Source organism: Apteryx mantelli, chromosome 6, assembly GCF_036417845.1.
Source record: "Apteryx mantelli isolate bAptMan1 chromosome 6, bAptMan1.hap1, whole genome shotgun sequence".
Lineage (NCBI taxonomy): Eukaryota > Metazoa > Chordata > Aves > Apterygiformes > Apterygidae > Apteryx > Apteryx mantelli.
In genome coordinates, this window is record NC_089983.1 from 50,614,546 (window position 1) to 50,636,968 (window position 22,423).

At 43.2% G+C, this 22,423-nt stretch overlaps 1 protein-coding gene across 1 annotated transcript; it reads right to left on the minus strand.

Moving 5' to 3' along the window:
• Positions 1 to 1,455: 1,455 nt before the first annotated feature.
• CYTIP (cytohesin 1 interacting protein) lies at positions 1,456 to 20,660 on the minus strand. The gene is made up of 8 exons (XM_013945146.2): positions 20,455 to 20,660; positions 16,200 to 16,249; positions 15,761 to 15,815; positions 12,101 to 12,203; positions 11,879 to 11,972; positions 11,018 to 11,087; positions 4,449 to 4,515; positions 1,456 to 3,703 (listed from the first exon to the last, which is right to left on the minus strand). Exons 1-8 carry the CDS (start codon positions 20,623 to 20,625, stop codon positions 3,231 to 3,233), a joined length of 1,083 nt encoding a protein of 360 aa, XP_013800600.1. The 5' UTR covers positions 20,626 to 20,660; the 3' UTR covers positions 1,456 to 3,230.
• Between the last annotated feature and the right edge of the window lie 1,763 nt (positions 20,661 to 22,423).

Here is a 22,423-nt window from a genome sequence, read left to right on the forward strand (position 1 = left end):
GTTCTCTTTGCGGTATCTTTACCAGATCTCCTGGTTATTGTGCCCACAGTCGCTTTCACTTGGACACCCACATATCTACCTTTACCTCCAACTTATCCAACTAAAAATAATCTCTATTTTTCTTTCTTCTTTCAGCTGCTTTTACTGGCAAAGAAAAGTAAAACTATATCTTGAGACAGCAAATCACAGGCAAAAAAATTGATGTCCGGAAATGAGGTCCAATGAGGAAAATCAAGGAAGAGCCCAAACCAGAACTCAAATACCCTCCTATTTGGGCTGACAGATCTGGTTTGGCTCCATTCAAGTGTCAGACCAAAAGGCCACATCCAGGCCCAAGTGCTGGAGTTTGAACCCACAGGGAGAGGGGCTCAAGTCTCTGAACTTCAGGGGGGTTTCTTCAGCAGAGTGAAAATAACACAATTCCTATACATAAAAATGGAGCAAGAATCTCATGATTTCCCGCAAGCTCTTTTGGAGGACTGCCACATTACAATCTATTTAACCCTTTTAAGAAAAATTACAGAAGCCAATACAGATTCTGCTGGCTCAGCAGCATTTATTAGCTAGAAAAGTATTGGGAACAAGTTGTTTTTATTTGAGGTTCATCTCTGAGGAAAGCTATTGGTTTTATTTTCAGGTTTCTGAAAAGACTAGGAAATCCTGCCACAGTAATATCTGAATTGTAAATAACTGCATATTCTTTTCAGTCAAAAGGCAGATGAGTCACACAAGACATGCAGCTAAATACATTTAAAATTACATTCAGAATTTTTTCAATTGTATTTGGAAAACACAATTACCTTACTTGGTCTGAACTAACAACCTATTTCTGTTTTGCATGACGGAGAAATAAAATTTCTCCTTTTCTTCATGTTTATACCCATACTTATTAAATCATTTCATATAAACTATCAATTTAATCTTTACTGCCTGAAATCTCTATTCTTGAAGAAATGTAAACAGTTAATTAACTTTTTTTATGAACAATCTAAACAGTACTGGTGTTTCCTGCAGTCTTTCAAATTGTAGAAGGTACAATTCTGCAAGGAGTTTCCCAGAGTATATCTGAACTTTTCATTACATCCAAAGGCAAAACAAATCCTGCTAGTTCCTGCAGAACAATCATCTGAGGTTACTTCTTTAACCTTACAGAGATCAAATTCACTTGACCTATATATTTAGATCATTGTATGCTCCTGAGTGTCTTCTCAAATCTGCCAAAATTCTGGCAAGCCTATTTGACTGCAATAATCTCAAGGGCTGATGGTGAAGATACCGAACATTTAAATGACATGTTACTGAGTTGACCATACACACAGTACTGAAAAAATGGCTTCTAATAAGCCTGATAGGAACTGCAGAAAAAAAGTTATGTGACTTGGTTAGGGCACTGCAGAACCTGAGCTGCCAAAACAGCATCATGGAGCAGAAAACATACAAAAGACCACAAAACTATTTCATGGTCTCTCTTCTGCCCTTTAACTATATTCTGTTTTCTATTTCAGTCATTCATTGCCCCTAGACTATTCTTCTTCCTTCTATTCAAAACTAATCCAATCTACTCTAGCACTCCTCACTCCTCCCCCTTTTTCTCCCCTAGATCACTCTTTTGTTGGAGATAACAAATCTTTTTACACATCTGCCCAGCATTTTTGGTGTTCTCTCTTTCAGTTGTCTTCAATTTATCATTGCTGTTAAGTACAAGGGCAGCACTAACACTAACCAAGCTAACGCCTGCCTGACGCTTGCTGTGCAAGAAAACCACTTCCCCCCTTCCGCATGCTAAACCTGCAGCTGCACAGCCGGGGAACAACACAGCTCATCTAAACACCCTTTTCATCCAAAACTCACAACCTACTCAAATTTCTGAGAACCACAGATCAACGCTTCTCTCGTATTTTAAGACTACCACTTTCTTCTCTCCCCTCACCCCAAAACAACAGCATTTTACATTTTTTCTTCACTAATAAGCTTTTTTTTTTTTTTTTTTTTTAACAAAAGCTTACATAAGTCATGGTGGCCAGTGCTCCTTCCACCCAGACAAACAGACCTGTTTTTGGAACCAGGTCAGTGCAACATGAACACAGATAGTGGGTTTGAGTGCATGAACATAGTGGAAGAGCTCTGGGACTCTTCTATGGGTTCAAGAGCGATCTTTCTATTCCGAATTCACTGGAATGATAAAAGCTTACCATGACATGTGATATCAGCTATATGTAACTGGTCAGATCATAACTGATAAAACAGGAACTACAGATTATTATATGGTTTATAATATGGTTACTAAGAGATGGAAAGTGATGACAATCCAGAGTTTACTTTGTGAATGTCTTTTAATCCTTTAACCGTGGCTGACTGGGGGAAACTGGTCTCCACCGTAATGACTGGAAGGCCAATTGCAGACTTCACAGTTTTCTCCGAAACAAGCAACGAGCGTGTCTTTGAGCCATAGCAGTGTCCAAGAATAATGAACCTCCGCTATGAGCAGCTCTGTAGCGGAACACCTGGTGCTGAGCCTGACAGCTACGCTGTGCACGTACCTGAGGGCAAAGGGTCCCTTCAGACCAGCTCTAGTCTGGTCCCAGGTGCCGAGCGCCTGCGCGGCTGGAGCACATCTTCCAGTTGGGTTTCATCTGACAGGAATCCGTTTCATGCACTCTGTGACCAGAAGCACAGGAAGGAGGGGACAACCGGGAGACTCCCTTCAGAAGAGTGCTCCTGATCCACTCCGACACACCCCTGTAAATCACACATAATTACCGCCCTTCTTTTCAAAATATGGCTCTCTGGGGTTTCTCTCTGTCATACACTCCGTGTTCCATTCCGTTTCCAATGGGACTTTGTCATTGGTTTTACTAGAAGCACTTGCTTTATTAAAGACCTTTGAAGACTATGACTTCAGTAACAGGAAATAAATAGCTATAATTTTGGCATACAATTAAAAACTATTATTAATACTAAATATGCTGAGAAAGTTTTGCAAAGGTTCTCAACATTTCAGAGTTAGCCATTTTTCATGTTAATGAAGAAGTCCACTGTGTGTTGTGATTAATAATAATTAAGAAAAAAAACAGAGCATTTTAAATATCATCAGTCCTGTTGTAAGGTTGTGTGAGGAGAGGAAAAAATGTATCGGCTACGTGTTTCTGGGTGAGGTGCTGCACTCAGTCCCAGGCCACACCGCAGGCTTGCTTGCAGAGTCCCAGGCATCAAAGATGACACGTATGATGTCAGACCCGACTTTCTTCCTCTTCCACTGCTCGATGAAGGCCCGGAATGAATTTCGAAAGATGCTTTCGGACACTTGATCTCCTACTTTTCCGTGGGAGCGTCCCAAAATTATTAGGGCAGCCGCTTCCCTCCCACAGGGGGGACATGGACCCGCTGCTGGCCAGGCTGATGCTTCTGTTCCTCCTCAGGGAAGACCTCCCCGGAGCGCTGTCACTATCCCTGGGGAAGAAGCAGTCGTCATCCATGCTCGACTGACGGCTCAGGCTCTCTGCAGCAGAATCTTCGAAGGCACCGGCCTGGTAGAAGCTATCCTCACTGTCCACTGTCATCGAACTCAGGCGGCTTTTAGAGCTGCTTTCACTGGAGAAGCGAGGCTTAATCGGGAAGACTGGTCCTGGCATGTTACAGCTACCGAAACAATTAGACTCTTCCAGCTCCGGAGCATTCAGGACAACGTTGTCATTCACTTCCCCTAGAAACAGATGTCAAAGAACAGCATTATATGATGGAGTTTGTTCAAGGTTAGAGGGCAGGAAGTCTATTTAAGCAAAGACAATCTACAGCTCGGCACTAGCTGTCTTGAAATGACACTGAGGAGAGATGAGGCTGATAATTTTTCCCTGTCTGCTTAGCTGATGTCATCAATTTTATCTCATACAGATTTCCTCCTTCCCCCAGTCTTCCTTACTGCAATGTGGTGACATCTCTTCCAGCCGGCGTAGGAGGAAGAGTTCTACAGCATTTGTAACACCAAGGCGGAATATGGGAATATCGCTCCCAGCACCTCGTCTCAGGCAGCAGCCTCTTCTCCTTCGGGGGAGCTGTGTTTCCCAACCGTGCAGTGCTCCCTACCTCTAACTCCCCCCTGTATGCAGAATTAAAGCTGTTCCCTGGGCAATCCACAAATAAGAGGTTTTTTGTTTAGTTTTGTTTTTAACTCTGAAAAAAGAATTGGGGGGGGGGGGAAAAGAAAACATTGCAAGCCACATCAACTCTTTTCCTAGAACTGATGCAAAAGACCCTTTGGTCTGCATTAGTCAAGCAGCACACAAATTCATCTGTCCCTGAAAAAAAACTTTCCCAGTGCCCTCATTAACAGGGGAAAGAGAAAGCAAATGAAAATCAAATTAAAAAATGGCTTTTTACTCAGCAGACAGATTTTCCACAGAAAGACTTGTAGCAGTCCTGTGGTTTCCTAACCGGAAACAAAGACTCACCATGCAGCAAACGTTGTTCCTGTAAGTGCAAAGATCGGAGCTCCACCCATTTTTGCTGCAAAGTTTGCTGTGAAGAATAGAGAGCTATTTGTCATTCACACACTTTCACAGAAGCGTAAAACACTCAAAGAAAATGGCATATTCAAAAATATAATTCATCTACAGGAAACAGTTGTATGCCTCTGTTTTTACCAGCAGGACTAAGAGAATTTTCCTGGAGTTTAGCAAGTTTCTTCCAGAAAACATGATTCTATTACTTTCCTGGGTGCTTTGGTTGAGGTACTTTAAATGTGTAATTCGAAAAAGTAAAAGGCTGGAAAAAAAAATTCTGGAAAGTGTGCAGCTTGTAGTCAGTGACCAAACTGAGAAAACAGATTTTATTCAAGAGCTCAACACAGCTGATGCCTTTCTGAAACCTGCCTGCAATGGTACAGCTGAGCAGCTGCGAGCAGGGCCACGCTTGCCTTTTTTCCTGGTTCTGGCAGAGCAGTGCAGGGAGGTCACAGCTTACAATGCCCTGGCGTCATAGATAAGAACACATAACGCTATTTTTCCCTATACCTATCATTACAGACATACCGTTCTAATGTTCAGGAACATAAATAATTTTTTCTCTGTTGCAGGTCAACTTTTGATATAACAAATACACAGTTGCACAGCTGATTCAAAAAAAAAAAAAAAGCTAAAAGTTTGCCTTGAGATAGTCGCGGTAGGTACTTCCTCAATTATGTGCATGAACTCAGTGAACCTCGCACACAGCCAGACAGACTGGCAAATCATTTGCTCGTGCCCTCAAACTGACAGGACTAAGCTCATACGGACTGTTTCACATCTTTCTTCTTTTCCACACTGCAGAAAAATCAAGCAAAGAAATGAAAACCACACGCCAGCTCCAGGATGGTAAAGCACAAGGATATCCTGCGAGCAGAATCTGAAGCAAAAGTCCTTGGCACCAAGGCAGAGACTAAGCAGCAATCCACACAGCAGGAAGAGGGGGTGAAGGGGTGAACCGTTTTTTTCCTGTCGCTCGCTATTTACTAAACAGCACAAGAGCACTAGAAAATAAGCCTTTTCATATCTTTTCTTCTCAGGGACTAACTTTCTAGCGAATTTTAGACATTCTAGCCAAACGCAGACACCTGGGGCATTGATTCCGAAAGGCACAGAGGTCAGCTGGATGGCATTTGCCCCATTAGAGATATGACTGTACTTCCGGCTTCCCCACAAAAGTCATTCATACGACACTAAAACAATCTCACCCGTGAAAGGGAGCAATGGCAGCTTTTAAGGAGGGTCTGAGACTTCATTCTACTTCACAGCCCTCATTCTTGGGTAACTACTGCCAGAGAGCACAACAACTGATGGTTGCTTCCACCCCCTCCAGTGCAGCATACTTAGTCCCAGAAAAAAACTTATTTTTTAGCTGCTGCTGTGCTGATCTGCTCTCTGAATCCATATACAGAACTGCTTTGGTTTGGTAGCACGGTCACTGCTTTCCAAAGTCAGAACTGCATTTGTCATGTCCAGGTGCTACGTTACACTCGGAGCAGATGAAGGGAGAAGGCAGTCTGGAGAAGCTAGCTCTTATGAGCTCCACACAGTGTTGAATAAACTGATTTTTTTTTTTTTAGAAATTTATAATTTGACTAAATCTAGGAAATTATAGGCAAGAAATGTTATCTTTGGGGAGGTGTCCAAAGATTTTCTTTATTCCCAACCAGACCCAACCAAAAGAGCAATCACCTAGCTATGGCTTCTCCCACCTAATTACACCTTAACAGCGACCGGACTTTCAAAATAAAAGATGCATGCATACCCGCTTGCCGCTGCCAAGACGCCCATTCAGCTGAAACGACTGCCATGAGGGCACAAGAAGTGCACTTCACGGTTACGGTGTACTTTTATGGGCTGTTCTGGTTCACACCGTGTCTGAAGAACAGACCACATTTATGAAATGATACATCAAAAACACAGCGATTCTCAGCACTTATGAACATCTTACTGTGCAGCTGCGGTTACACAAGTTTGCAGCTACTGAATGCACCCTTTAGTAGAACACCAGATACGTGGCATTTTTACATTTATAAACAAAATTAGGTTCTTTCCACTGTACCCACATTAATGTGAAAGTACAGGGCCCAGTCGTCACCCACATTTTATTCTGTAACAGCTCTTGTTGCAGAGGTTTGGCGCTTGCGGGAAACAACTGTTATTTAAATAACTGCCCTCTTGGAACCAGAGGAGAGCACAGAGCAGATCCGGGGTTTATAAATTCCCTGGAAGGGGCAGGGATCGGCTTGCTTCTGTCAGCTTTCCCAGTTCTTTCGACCAGGTTTCTAAGGGACCGCGCTGCAAGCCTCGTCATGCAGCACTGAACGTGGCCTGGACGGGAGCGACCCAAAGGAGCAAGTGAGAGGGCAGCAGCTGGGAAAGCTGCCTGTTCCCGCTCAACTCCGGACAAGACCAGAAGCACTTCAGCAAAAAGAAAAGCTAGCAGCCTCGCGCAGCAGAAAAGTCGGTCTGTTTCCACCAGTGTTCTGCAGTCGCAGAGTGAGCGCGGCTACCGCAGCGCGCAGCAGCTTGACGGCGTTTCCTCTCCGTGACGGTATTCCCTGCAGCTTTTAGGCGCGACAGACCTATCAGACCACTTATCCAGGTCCGCACGGCTAACAACCGGCAGCGGCATTCCCGGCTGCCAGCGTAACGATCCGCTGCTGCGCTCTCGTTAATCGCAGCGAGGAAATATCTGGCTCTGACATCTGATTTGTTCCTAGCTGTCTCTGGACTAGATGTCTGGCCAGCCCGCGTGCTTGGCTGCCCTAATTGCCGCTCTCGTTACCGCTCCGGCGTCCAGGGCACCCCGAGGCCGCGGTCACGCGGCAGCTCCGCACGATGCAAGCAGTGCGTCCGGACACCACGGTGCTCCCACCACGTCCTACCTGGCTAAATCCCCTTGGCGCAGGGGAACGGAGCAGGACCACGCCATCTGCACTGCGCACGAAAGCGCCTTCTCCCAGATCCAGGGACCAAAAAAAACAGTGCCAGTAGCACTATGGTGCCGCAGTGCTACACCTAACGGTGAAAGATCCCTTCTCTAGGGATAAAAAGAAAAGAAAAAGGCTTGAAAAGAAAAGGAGAGGAAGAAGCATCTTTGCTTCAGGTCAAAGAGGAGGCCAGCAGAAAATCCGGGAACACAATGCAGATCGGTTAATTCAGTAGCTTCTCGTGTAGCCCGCCGCCTCCCGGAGCCCGTGCTTCCCTTCGCTCCTCCTCCTCGCCGAAGGAACAGGCACCCGCCCTTACTGCATCTAAGGCTCCCTGGCCTCTCGTGTTCAAGCTTCCTACTTATCGCCTCACTGATATGTTTTACAGCTTAAATCTCTAATTAAAGAAGACTTGCCTAAAGCATGAAGTCGCACAAACGTCACAGCTCCTTCACAGCGAGAGGGCAGAGGCACAATTCTGTATCACTTACGCAAGTCCAAATCCACAGTGTGCTCACGTACTCTTCATTCCTACAGCTTTCTAACATTTGAGAGACCAAGAAACCCTCAATGTTAAAGGCAGATGATCTAGCTGTGGCAGAGGAAAATTTTAGCACTTCCAGCTGTGGAAAGCTGAGAGCGTCCCACAGCCTATTGGTTAATTTTACCTCCAGCAGAGAAAAAATAACAGTCAGCTGCGGAGCAGTAACGTCTAAAATCACTCCAGCTGTTTCCAAAGGGATCCTCCGTAACCCAGAGGAGTTTAATGAGTTTTGGAGGACAAACCGAGCCCCTGCAAGTCTCACCGTAGTCTCCCAGTACTTCTTAGATTATCCTTGCCCACCTTTTAGACTGAAATGACGTCGAGCATAATGCTGCTTTTGCAGCCATTGTCCTAAGTGTTCTTTCCTCGCTATCCAGCTCTCGCACGTAACATTTATGTTTTCTAAGTTATCAGTGTCATGCAGCAGATTACAACTTCCTGTGCTGTATTCTCATACAGCAAACCAAATTAAATAAACATTGATTTCAACACGATAAGTACTACAAAATAAAATTCTCCCCATGGCAGAACTTACATTTTATGGGCAACACCACATATGGCAAACCCTGTTCCCACTGCTCAGCTCTGACAAGCCTTACTCATTTGGCATGAGGCTTAGTCTAGCCAGATTAATTTTAATGCACTCTTAAAAAGTATTGCACTCTTGTGAGGAGGGTTTTGGCACAGAATTGCCATAAGGAAAAAAACAAAAAACCTCCCTCAGCTCAACAGAGTCCCGGCTTTGCAAAGCCCTGGCCTTTACGCACAGCAGTGTAACCAGACGGTTGTCTGCAGTGACACAGACAGCAGCTCCAGAGCATCTGCACTGAAAAGTCTTGCTCCAAAACTCAGTCGCCTCAGACTTCATTAGGGAGAATGGAAGTTTTATAAGTCAGAGGTGCTTATTCTGCTTATGAAAGATGGTCTTTGATTTTTCTGAATACAGAATATATTAAATATACTGTTCTGTTTTTACATAAAGAGGATTGCCTACCAACTGGGCATGGCTAAAAGAGAAATATTTAGAGATATTGTTAGGAGTATTTATCTTGCAGGTACTTTAAAGTCAGGTTAGTTTAATATTTTTAAACGAAGTATTTTTTCCTGGAAAAATACAAATTGCCAAAATGAAGGTGTCTGCAGGAAAGGGCTGTTCTCATTAATCTTTTATATTTTACATTTTGGGGAAAAAAAATATTCAAAATTGCCCAAACACCACGTTTTGACATTTTCAAAATGATGTTTATACTCTTTGTTTACTTGAAATGTTAGTTAATTTTTAATCTGACAAAAGTTAAAAAGAGGTCAAAGTTATCAAAATGATTTTTTATTAACCTAATTAAAAAGAAACCTATGAAATTTTCTCAAATTTGAGATTTTTTTTTTTCTAAATTCAGACAGTAAAAATATCTCTGAAAGCTCAGAACCTCTAGCAGGATGTAAAAAACACTCTGACTCCTACAGAAAACGCCAAAATTTCCGTGGGAGGACCCCATCCAGCCCTAAAACGTAAAGTCTGCGAGCTGCCTGTGCGACCGTCCATGGGTTTTCAGGGAGAACCGGACTTCCCACCTTGCTTCCTGCGCGCTCGGGACACGTGCAGCGCTGGAGGAACACAGCGGGTCGAACGCGTCCTCGTTTTTCAGGGCTTTAAGCCAGGCGGTGAAGACCACGGACGGTCACGCGAGGAGACGGGGCTCCAGGCGAGGCAAGGGGAGCTCCGAAGCAGCGCAGCGCGCCCTCCCTAACCACCCAGTCTTTATTTTTGGTGCTCGCAGTCTCAAGCTAGCCACCAAGCCTGGGATGGGAAAGCGTCTCGCTCACAAAGCTCCTCTCCCAGCGCCGGCCTGGAGCGCTCCGCTCTTCAGCGTCAGCCTAACTCCCGTCTTGTCTTAATCCGGAATAAAACTTCAGTCTGCAACAGGCTGGAGTCAGGCTAGAGCCTTATCCAGGCTGAAAGCCTGTGAAACCGCTGTCGTAGCCTGGCAGTGTTCTCGCGGGGGGAAATCCCTGCGTTTTCTCCTGCACCTCTGGCCGAGGTGTCCAGGATCACCCCGGGCGAGGGGCAGATGGGGAGCGCGAGTCTCAGGCCGGCGCCCGGCACCTCGGCAGCCCGTTCGCCCGTCCGGCACCGTGGGGCGGCGCTTTCCAACCGGCGAGCAGGCTCTACCCGTCTGCTCGCACAGCGGGTCCGAGAGTCGTCCCCACTCACACCGTTAGCACGCAACGGCTTCTGAAACGGACAGCAGAAGCCCTCGCTGAAGGAGCGCCGCAACCTGCGGGATCAGTACCAGCACCAGGGAGGACTGGTATGCTACCGAAAGGCCCAGACAAGAAAGAGTCTCAAAGCGGGGCAGAACGGGGCAACTGTCACCAGCTCGGACAAGAAGGAGTCTCAACAGGAGCCTCAGACCAACATACCCAAGGACACCGGTGCAGCTGCGACCCATACATCCTGAGAAAGTACAGATAAACCAGCAGAAGCCAGTGGGAACCAAGGTTAGGACCAAGACAGCTTTCCTCAAACAAGGAAGCAAGCCAAGCTGAGACCACGTATGGAAGAGCAGAGCAAAGTTCATGGCAAGATGCTGAGTGACACCTCTTCTGACACCACGAGGGACCACCAGAGACCCCCACAGAAGACCCCCAGAGAGTCAGACCGCATGCGTAATAACTATGTAAATACAAAAATTAGTTCCAGGAAATAGAATGAATATGTATAATCATTCCTGGAAATTTAATGCATATGCATAGGATAGAGCAATATAAACTTTAGATGATGTGACACACGGTGTGCACACTGGGTGGAGCTGTCCCCCGTGTACCTGGCGCCGTAATAAAGAGAATGCCTGCTTCTTAATGCTACACTGGTGTTAAGGAGTTTTTCTCCCGATTTCGGTGACAGGTAAGGCAGTAAGCACACGTGTCTGCTATCCCCACTTCTCTGCAGGTGAACCTAGCTTCAGGAACGTCAGCCTAAGGCTTTCAACAACTGATTCAGAACAGACCTCCTGCATTTGAAGACAGATTAATTATATTACCTTCAATATCTGCAGCTTAGTTTCAAGTTCCATTTTCCTCAAAAACATGGCCTCATTGACAGTCTCTAATCTGCGTAAAGAATGAACATTTTCAGTACTGAAGCACAGAGAAGCTATTTAAATGTTTTCAGTTCTGCTATTACAGCTCACATTTCCCCTGCAGAAATGCCCAACGCCTAGGTGATGCACAGATAGCCTCATCGGCACAGTTACTCTCCAGAACGGCGTACTTTCTACAATACTCAGTGACCTATGGAAGGTTGGAATACACCCCAATATATTTATTAACTCTCTTCAATTGGCTGTCTTCAGCAACAGCATTATTTGTGTAAGACGAGTCAAACTGCTTTGGAAATTTCCAAACATGAGGGTGTGGACAAGAAAAAAAAGAAGAAAATAAGAAAATACTGGGCTAATTTCCAAAAATGAGTGAACACATGAAGGGGAATCCAAGAGCCTAGCAGAAAGGGAGGAGCGGTGCAACGTTCTTGGCCAGCTGACGTTCTTATACGTGTTCTGCGACAGACGCAGCCAAGGACTCAACTCCAGACCACAGCCCTGGGACAGGAAGCACTGGGGGTTGTATATGCAAAGTGCCCTCGAAGAACCTGCAGCTTCATCCCTACCATAGGTCCAAGAGCAACTCTACTCTGGCTACCTATCTCTGCAGTGTCTCTAGGATTTCCCCCCCTCTTTCTTAAACTTTCACTTTAAAATAAGAGCATGGCACTGCACAACCAAAATACATCTGACCTTTTACACTTGAGACAGCATAAGGACTAGTGGTTAGCCAGAGAAGATTTCTTGGCTTCCAGTGGAGAGATTATTAAACTAAAAACAGTTGGAAGGACAGATGCTTACCTTAAATAATTCCTTGAAGATTTTATCTCGTCTACTATTTGCTTGTGACTAAAACCATCAACGTTCACTCCATTGATACGGGCAAGGATATCACCTGTTAAAGTTAAATACAGGCTAAAATGAGTATCTTCAGCATATGGATTCTTTCCACATTCTCTATTAAAACTAACTGGAAAAAAAGTAAAATAAAGCTACCCACAGAAGGGAAACATGAATAGTTACCGATCTGAAGGCCAGAAAGATGGGCAGGACTTTCTTCTTGAATTTTGCAGACACGGGTGCACACCTCCAGGGAGTAATCCTTTTCGTGTGGAAATCTAATAGTCTGTAAACACCAAAGTGACAACATCACCAACATAAAAGCCATGAAAACGTTTAAAAATTAAAATACTGTCATACAGCCTAATTTGATTTCATGGTCCTTTTACACTTCTTTAAATGATAAGCCTGTGATGTGCAGAGTATATTACCATAAAAATGAGAACACAAGAAGTTTATAACTTAACAATTAGAAATTGAACTCTTATGACAGAGAACAGCAGACACTAAAACTGACTGCCTGATAGATTCTTTTACATTGTCTTTGCAAAATGTAGTTTTAAAGCAAGTTGGTTATTCATTATCAAAAACTCAGTAACTACAGTCAAGAATATCATCTATTAGCATGGATTACTTTTTGGCTTATACTACAATTGGAATGACACTTCAGGTTCCCAGTCACAACATACTAGAGTACAAGTCAGGCTTTTCAAAAGATTGACTTGTACTCATTGTAAATGGTGTGCAAGTCATCAGATGCTGCAAGATATATCAGTTAAGTGGGATGACTGAAGAGCAAGAAGAGTTGAACCTACTTTTGCTCTTCTGGTCTCTTGAACTCATTATCTACATGTCCCTCTCTCATCCCTCTTGAAAAAAGTGCTTTTTATTCTTGACTTATAAATTTAAATATACATTAAATAATTCTATGTAAAACCCATCATCTGATTATCAACTCCGACATGTATTTAAAAATATGCAAAAGTAGAAAATGCAACCTGACGAGATCTCTAATACTTGCAAAGATGGGAAATATCTGTTTGTATGAAAACATCAATATTTAACCACATTCTCCTACCAAAATTCATGACTGAAGCTGAAGTTCCTGAAAACCTAGGATAGCTAAATCTACCTCAGATATAAGAAGTTATGTTAGATTCCCATATTTTCTCAGTCAACATGGAACAAATAGGGATGAAGACTAGGATGACTTCAGAACTTATCTGGCCAAAGTGATTTCAGACTTAGACCAGGAGTAAAACTTTCAGCTGAACTAAGAAGGCCAAGTGAAGCACGAGAATTTTGAAGGATATACCACTGTACATTCAAAACAGCATGTCACACTTGGCTTTTTTCACCCTGTTTCAAACTAGTAGGTCTCACTTTCTGAAAGTTTAGACCAGCCTGAGTGACATTAACTAGACAAGCAGGATGGGATCCATCGCACCTAACTTAAGCCACCTGAAACGAGGTATCTAGTCATCTAGCTTAAAGTCTCCACTACAATCACCAAAAAGAGGCAGACATCTCCAAATTATGATTAACGTCTACCTAAGACAAGTAGGATGTACTTCCTTGTCTGTTCACCTTCCTCTCTTCATGGACTGTGGAAGATTAGGCAATTATTAAAGAGTGGATACCTAACTTATACGTGGCTAAAGTGAGGGGAGAGACATACAACTCTGAGTCTCTGGTCTGCAAACATCTAGGCAGATATGGAGCTGCATTACATCAATCTTACTTTCAAACTCCACTTCATAAATGGGAAGTACTAGAAGAATCAGTAAAATGAGAGAAACTCTGGCATTCAGTCATCACTGTAGTTCTCATAAGCTCCCTGCAGGTGGTAGACCTAGAGTATCACATCATCCTATTCTGGTTTGCCTAAATGCAAATTATAGTAATGAAATTATAACTTCTAAGTAATGGTTGATCCTTAATACCAGAAAAATACCGCCTTTTCACAGCCTAGACTTTCTAGCAAAATATTCACAATGAATGTACATTCAGGAAGAAAATATACCAAGAACAATCATTTTTAATCAGAATGTCACATATAATGAAAATCTGCCCTGTCAATTTATACAAAAGCCCAATAATTGACTCAATTATCTTCACTTCTGAAAGCTCTCTACTATTCATGAGCTGAACACTTACACACTCATTAGTCACAGAATCAAATTTGAAAAAGTTAAGCTTTTCCAAATATGCTAATTTCACTGAAAATAGCATTTTCCCTTTGTGCACAGATGTAGGTAAATGCTTTGAAGATGCACTGCAGAAACAGTAAGTAAAATAGAAGGGGCAGTGGGAAGATTCTGTTTCACGCACTAGTAGGACAGAAACAGCTCCTTCTTTCATAAAATTGGTTAATATCTTGGCTAAAATGTCTAATGCTTCCTCAAGAATATTTCAAAATATGCTACTCATATATTCTACTACTGTTACCCATGTTGTTTATATCACACTATTAGCTATTTTGTAAAGCTGTAATCATGCTGTCTTTGTAAACAGACAACAGATAAAGAATACATATGCATAAACGAATGGTAGAGCTCTGTTATGTACCAGATTCCAGCTGATTCCAGCTGTCATTTAGGAAGAGTCCTGTGATTTTTTTTTATAACTAGCTAGTCATGAAAACGACATCATTTTATTCTTATACCGATCCAATCAAAGTGTGGAAATTGACACAAGCATATTTTATAGTATTGGTGTTGCTGAAAAGGAAAAAGTCTCATAGCATCCAGATATAGTTTCTATAAACACTATAAACGGAGATTTTAGCAGGCCTACTGATCTAGAATTTAGCTCTGTGAGAAAAATCTGTAGAACTAAAATCTATAATTATTAGTTCTCCTAATCAGATCTTATTTTTCCTATTTGATGATTTACTGACTTCTGTACGCAACAGAGAATTTATGATTTACTCAAAAAAAGCAAGCTTAGCAGTTATTTATTAAAAAAATACAAGAACCATATATCCACTTCTAAAATACATATCTGTGTTTATTTTAAAGGCAATAGCAAAACACTACTATAAGGTATTTTTTGGAGAGAGTTTTTTGACCTATACGTATATGAAAATATTTTTGTATGTTATTCTTTCACAAAATATTCAAGCATTCATAATACTTTAATGATGGCACTGCATTCCAAGTTGTCTTTTGACGCTTTGGAAGACTGCCTGTAAGAGTTAGACAGAGACATTAAGGCTGAAGAACACTGAGCCTGAAGTCAGGTCTGTCTCGAATATAGGATATGTTTGTATAGCACCTCTTATCGCAGGAATTGTAAACAACTTCTAACAACTCCATTCAGCAAAAAAGCACTGTGAAAAGCATTTTACATTAAATACATACAGAGTCTACAAATGGAATTTAACAGGAATAGATAATGCTACTTAATATTCTCATCCTACCACCATCTGCATTTTGGGTTTTGAGATTTGTGTTTGTTTTGGGTGGGAGGTGTGCTAACAGCGAGGATTTAAAAGCAGTCTTATAACAGTAAGGCTGCACTTAAGGTGGTGAGAAGGTGTTGTCATTACAAGCTTCATATCAGGATTTAGATGAGATTTCTGCTAAGTTTAGTGCTCTGGCTTCTGACAAGATCAGAAATTCTGGTTTGTGACCTTCCCTATGAAAAAATCCTTTGAAATCCATCATATTTCTGTATTATTATTGTAAGCACTTTGAACTTCATGATGAACTGATAGATATCTTTCTCTGCCCAATGCAGTCTTAACCTAATTCTGACCAAGGATAATTTTGAGGATGTGACACTTAAGAGTTTGTGCCATATTTTATATTCAAATGACTCCACTCATCATTTAAGTCCTACCTGAATTTCAAATCCAAATGTCTCTTTATCTTCTTTCAAGATGGTGACTAGGTGTCTGTAAGAAAAATATACAGAATTGCATGTAAACACCAGGGTGCCACATTTCTTGCACTCGGTTTATTTCTAATGAAAATGATCCTGTCCCCTTTGTTGCTACTGCCTGTGCTAGCAGAGTTATCAGTATACATTCACTCAAACATTACAGTCCATTTCCCTTTGCTTACTCAAATTAAATTTTAAAATGTCACCTGTATTTCCCAGGTACTGGCTACCAGCCAACTTCCACTCTTTGCCTTGCTTTGTTATCCCACTAGGGCTGTTAAACTGTAAGATTTCCACGACACACATTTCACAGGAAAATCTGTTCTAAATATTTACCCTTTAATGTCTGCAGAAAAATGTAAGCAACAGTGATTATTATAAAAGAAGATCTTCATACCTTTGTGGCCCAGAGGAGTCCCCCAAGGAACTGGATCTGGCTAAAGCAAGCTGGAATTAGAAATCAGAGCGAAGAAAGGTCAGTCGGTTCACGATTCTTAGAGGTGTACAACTAAAACCAGTAAATCGGAGAAAACTGCAGGGCCTGGAGCTCTGACAGCCAAGCTCACATTTAACAGATCACTTCCCGCCTTTGTTTGCCAAGACCTTCCATCCTTAGGAGAACAGGCTAGCTATCCTGCTGGGGCATCTGAGGGCTGTGTGAAAAGACCTGAGATGCAAACAGAATGAGATGAACGATACTTGGCGCTTTTCCCCCCTTTGGCTAATGCCTATGTACCTGCTGAACTCTCCGAACGGGCTCAGTAAGGCATCAGTCAGATCACCCTGTCACCCTGACACGACGCTCTGCACCTAGCATGGGCAGAGGGATAAGGTCATCCCAGGTCAGTAAAACTTACATTTCGCCTCCTAACTTCTCACTGCGATCAACGGACAATAACGCTTTCATAAACGTGGGCCATGCTGTTATTGCAGCCCCATCTCCCGCGGTACTGAAACAGTGGGGAGAGCAAGAAGAGGGTGTTTGAGGGGGGCGTGATGAGTCAGGGCGTCCCACCATCTCCGCGTTGTGCCATCACTGCCTGCTGTTGGATCAACAGTGGTTTCTGTCCTTTAGTAGCAGAAGGTTTGGAGCTAGGTTGCACTAGAACAACCTCTCCCTTAGTTCATTTACACCTCTAGAAACCCGTGCGGCTCCTGGAAGGCACCAGTTTGACACTTCACTGGAGGAAAGATGACCAGAAAAAGAGACTGCCTTCAAAGACCAGGAGCCTGCCTTTCCTCCCAGCACCATCCCCCAGCTCAGTTCGGAAACCTGATGGTTTACGTAGGACTATAGTACAAAAGCACCTGTGAAACTATCCACCCAAAGAGCAAACAAGTAGGGGTGAATTAGAAGAAAGCATTTCCCATTTTGCTGAGCCACCTGCAGGCTTGTTAAAATGGATGTAGTTACGGTACAAAGAAACTATAAACAAATGGGACATAACTTGAAATAAAGAATTTAACTTTTTTTAAATCCAAAAATAGGGATCAGTCCAATGAAAAATTAAACTTAAATAAAGGACTGCAGGACAATTCATAATCATTTTGAAAGCCATCTTTTAAATGCTGACAGCAAGCTCGATTAAGCAAAGGTAGACAGTCAGTAACAAACAGACCAAAGATCTTTGTGCACTCCTACCATTTCATACAAGACATGGAAAAGGTATACCCTTTTCTCCTCAAGAAAACATTTTCCCAGTGCAGTCCCTCAGTTCTGCTGTTCCTTTCCAAATGAACTAAAGAGTAATTTTATATAGTAACAGATTTGATATCAACTCCCATGCAGGCGATTTTGTTGGAAGTGGTGCAAGACAAATATCAACTGGGAGAAATTGTTGTGCAAAGCATGACGCTAACCTGTAAGGGAAGCAGGTGTTGAGGGAATTTGTGTTTATTTTTATTACATGGGAAATTAAACCCTGGAAAATGCAATACATAATCTCTTTCATTTTTCCAGATCCTTCAAATATAAAATTGGAGCACATCAAAGGTTCTAACACTACAGAGGGAAAAAAAAAAAAAAAAAAAGTGGGTACTCTGAGCACATCGTGATATTGCTTCAGTTGTACGCCTCCACAAAATGTTTAGGCATCCTCACTGGAAAACAGTAATGCAATACTGATTCAAACTTTATTTGAAAAAACTGGCCACCTGCTGGCTATCCAATCTTTTCCGTAATAAGGTAAAAACCAGGAGCTGAGCTACCATCAGCCAATATAAAATGAAGCAGTGCAATGCTTTTTTGTGCAGGGGGTTAATAATTTGACCACAATTAGCTTTCAGAAACTCAAGAACACCTACTTCAAAAGAGGAGAGAAATCTGTAAGCATAAGTAACCTGGCTGAGACATTCTTGTAGCAATATCAGTTGAAGGATCTCGAGGCAGGAAGCTGCTACCTAGGGTGATGAAGGAGGCTACTGTGAAAAAAGCATAAGTACAAGTGGAAAATTTGAGGTTGAATCCCCAGAAAATCTTTCTGACAGCAAAACTGCTTGGAGCATGGAACTCTTCCCAAAGAACTGCTGGAGATTTAATTTCTTAGGACATTAGAAAATGGAAAGACAAGAGGCATGGCCTTTAAGAAAATCCCTGCATTCGATAGGGCATCTGAGGCAGACATCCCGTTGGTCCTTGCAATGTCCATAATCCTGTTATCTTATTTTGCATAATTTCAAAAAAAAAAAAAAAAAAAAAAACATGGCAGCCCTTTGCTTTCAAATAAGAATATTCACTCTTTACTAATAGCCTTGCCTTATTGCAATGCACTATGGAAAATAAGGGACCTGAGACACGCAGACCGGAGCATCAGCTCTGTGCTCAGCAGATCCCGCACCACGGACTGCAGATGCGCTAGTTTACCCTGAGGGGTGTGCAGGCAGCTATATTCCTCTAAAAGGGAGAGCGGCACGATTCAGGCACAAATCACCTGTGGCATCTTTCAAACACGTGGGGACCCTTCAAAATCCTAAGGTAAGCTAGCATTCAAGATTTTGAAGGCCAGGGATTGCCCTCATTTCAGTTAGCACTGTAACCGTTATTTATGCAGTGCCAGAATCATGTTTCTGTTATGCTAAGACCCTTACTTCTTTGGTACTTTTCCCCTAAAAATCTGTGGGCATTTATAAACTTAATACCTTCATTGCTACCAGAAAAGGCAGGAAGCACACGCAAACTAAGATAGCTGCAGACAGTTGTTTCTGCAGTCGCTTGTGGCAGCTGCATAGCATTTCCAAGAGCACGCATGCACGGTCACGACAGCGAGTACCTGGGACTGCTCAGGGCAAGGCAGAGCTGTGCCCAGCGAGGACCCTGAAAAAAGCCAGGACCAGTCCTAAACATTGATTCTTCCCACTGGACCACAGATGAGGAATTACATTATCACCAGCACGTTTGTAGAGTTAGTCAATATAATAAAACACGTCTCAGGCTGCAGCAGTATAAAATCATACCACAGTGTGACCACTCATATAAACATTTATAAATGTGCACTTACATGGGGAGAGAAAAGGAGAGAGAGCTGACACGTATAATAATAAACCGCATATAAGGTGAAAGGGTTAATGATGCACGTAAATCCAAGCTGATCGGCCTTTGCAGAACTCGGGGATGAGGTAAGCGCTCTGTGCAGAGCGGTTCTCATGCCCCATGTACACATGTTGCAATTTATTTTTAACGAACGTGGCCACGTCACGGCCATTATCGTAAGCTTCTCTCTGAGCCAGGAACGATTGCCACACAAACTGTTTCTCTATCACAACCACTTGTCACTAAACGCAATTCAGCAACGGCATTCCCAAGTTCTGTCTGGTTCTGGCTTTGCGTTACCTTCCCAGACTTGTACAAAAAGAAGGATTAAGTGCACTTCTGTTACTGCATAAAGCAAAGCCTTAAGTGCACAAATACTGTGTACAAGCTTTCTCATAATAATTTGTTTATAAAGCGTTGCAAACATTTTCTATGTAGGCTGCTTCCTGCTGCACAAACAGACAAAAGTCAGAATCGCTTAGCTGACAATTTATAGCAACAGCAAAAGAGAGTTTTGTCGGACTCCAAACACCAGAAACTTACCGCCTTAGGAATGAAAAGCAAAGACAAAAGGGACAACCAAACTAGCAACGTTACCTGCAGCAAAATAATTTAAAATCTAGATGGAAATAACTCATGAGAAGTGCTTTCTATGAGAGTGGCAGAGCCCACAGAAGTCCAAAGAGGCCACTAAACCGAAGTAAATTCAAGTTTAAAGAAACACCCAGACAACAAGAGCCTCTTTTGACTCACAGCACAGCTGTAAATTGAGAAGAAATACAGCCTGGACAGGATCTCAGTCGCAAAAGCACTTCATGTTCAGAAGTCCCCTAAAGGTAGGACTCCTCTTAGGCACGCTCATCTCAGAAACTTGCCACGCTCCGGTTGCTTTAAAGATTTCGTTATAATCCAAAAAACATGCTGGGCTGAACGGACGCTACAGAAATCCCTCTTACCTCCTGAAATCAAGCAAGAGTTGACTCTGGCCTGTTAGATTCCACAGAAAATCTTTAAAATTACTTTGAAAACTCTACAGTTTCCCGCCTATACTTGCAAACGGAGAAAAACAACTAGGTCTCCTGTCAGGAGCAAGCCTTACAGAAGGTTAAAAGCAACCACATACCTGCTTGCGTCCCCGGGGAAAGGTCCCCACCGTGTTTGCCAGGGTCTGAATTCTTCTGTTATCCATCTGCGAACCGCACACCGGGTCCCCGCACGGCGCGTAAGCTGAGCTGACGCTGAACCCTACAAAACCGGCATTGTGATTTTGCTGAATGAGCCTTCTTAAAGACATGTTGGTGGAAGGTCATTTAAAAAGGCATTGCTAAATACTGCGGCATGACTGAGGAAACTAAAACATGCTCTCCCCTCCGAGCAATCGAAAAGCATGAAAACGGAAAGAAAATCATGTGACTTGTGGTTTAGGTGCGTATTACATAAATCTCTTCTTGAGATCACCAGTGCTACTCAGTACACTTTATGATCATAGGAGAGTTAAGAATTAGGCCTGGCAATTAAAGAAATCTGCTTATTTTTCCATTCCTGCACACAAGCACAATTCTCATTAAAGAGCTGCTACTTTCCCTAATAATTTGTGTTCAAAGCACTATTTGCCTTAGAAACTTGCCTGAATTCAAGTTGATCGCTCTTTTACTTGCTCAGCACCCCTCGCATCGCTCAGATTACCTTTCGGCAAAGATGGGAACAGTAATGCTTTCACTGGATATTCGTTTCACTTCGTGACCTCCCAATCACAGGGAAGCAAGAACTGAGGGCCACAACCCGAAAGTACAAGCTGGGAACGCTGCTCTGCCCTTGCTGCGCAGCGCTGTTAGAAGAGCATTTGCATTTTGGTGCTAAGAAGCGCTGCCCTAACCAGCAAACTGGGTTTGAGAGCGAGCAGAAACGTAAATACAGGGACCGAAGGCCTCGGCAGAGCCAAGGGACTAAGGCGGTGCTAGGGAGAGCCGAAGCCGAAAGCTACCCGAGGTCCTTCCTGCTGGCTGGCAGCCAGGGCCGAAGGTCTGCGGCAGGGGCGGCGCGCAGACGAGCAGAGAGGTGAAGCGCTGCGCCGACGCGGGCGCCTGTGCGCGAGCGGCCAGGCAGGCGGAGGGGGCCGATAACGATTTCCAGAAACACCACAGACGCCCTTGTTTCCTGACCTGCTGTCCGTCAACCGCGCCGTGCAAACACACAGGTATTAACCCTGCGTTCCCCCTCCCCAAGGTGTTTGTTCCGTGCATCTCATACGGTGCAAAACTGAGACGATGTCCGGTCAGCCAAAAATTCCTACGGAAGAGCAATACTGTCAACTCTTTGTCATACCAAAGCGAACCTGGGATCTCACCCAGTTTTGCACAGGCACAGATTCGCTTCCGTGGGTATCTGTAGCTTTAAAATCAGATTTTATGCTGAGTTCCCTCTTGGAAAGGTTTTTATGCCAGCAGCCAAAAAATTTGAGCGGATTCATTCAATTCTGTTTTGAAATTTTGGGCTGTTTTGCTTTTTCCCTCCAGTTATCCTCCTACCTGCTGTTCATTTTGGTTTGTTTTTTTTTTTAAATACCCTTTAGATTTTAATAACCCTTAGATAGATGACCTGCTCCCTGGATTTTATGGACAAACCAGAAAAAGCACCGCAAAGCCCAGTTACAAAGTAGTGACGTGTATCTCAGCTTCCTCTTGGCTACAGGTAAGTAGTTCAAAAGCAGAAACAGAAATCAGGATAGACCACAGCAAGTCCCTCTCCTCCTCTCCCTGCTATGCAAAATACCGGCTCCAAAAATAGCCCCTGCATAGGAGCTGACATTGCCGCTTTCAGATACCAGCAAAAAGGCAAGGTGGAAACTGGCCACGCTGCAACAAGTCAATGCTTTAGCCAGAGATGCTTGCCAGCTCTATCAGCTTCACCTCCTTTGCCCCTGGTGAAGTCCAATATTCATGTGGATTAAGAAATGCTTCAGTGGAGCTCTGAAGCTGATTTAAAAAGCTCCAAAATCCTATGTAGCCTGCCAGGCGTGACTGCTCTTCTGCCAGGATTGTCTGCTTCTGATGGCCCAAACCAGCTGGTGAGGTAGGCTAGATGTCCTGATG

Bases quoted from the DNA above. Each gene is read 5' to 3' on its own strand.
- CYTIP (XM_013945146.2), bottom strand. From the start codon at position 20,625: ATGTCTTTAAGAAGGCTCATTCAGCAAAATCACAATGCCGGTTTTGTA. The intron at 16,250-20,454 runs GTATGTGGTTGC...TTCTAATTCCAG, and splicing joins TTCCCCGGGGACGCAAGCAG to CTTGCTTTAGCCAGATCCAG. The intron at 4,516-11,017 runs GTAATATAATTA...TATTCTTCACAG, and splicing joins CTAAGCTGCAGATATTGAAG to CAAACTTTGCAGCAAAAATG.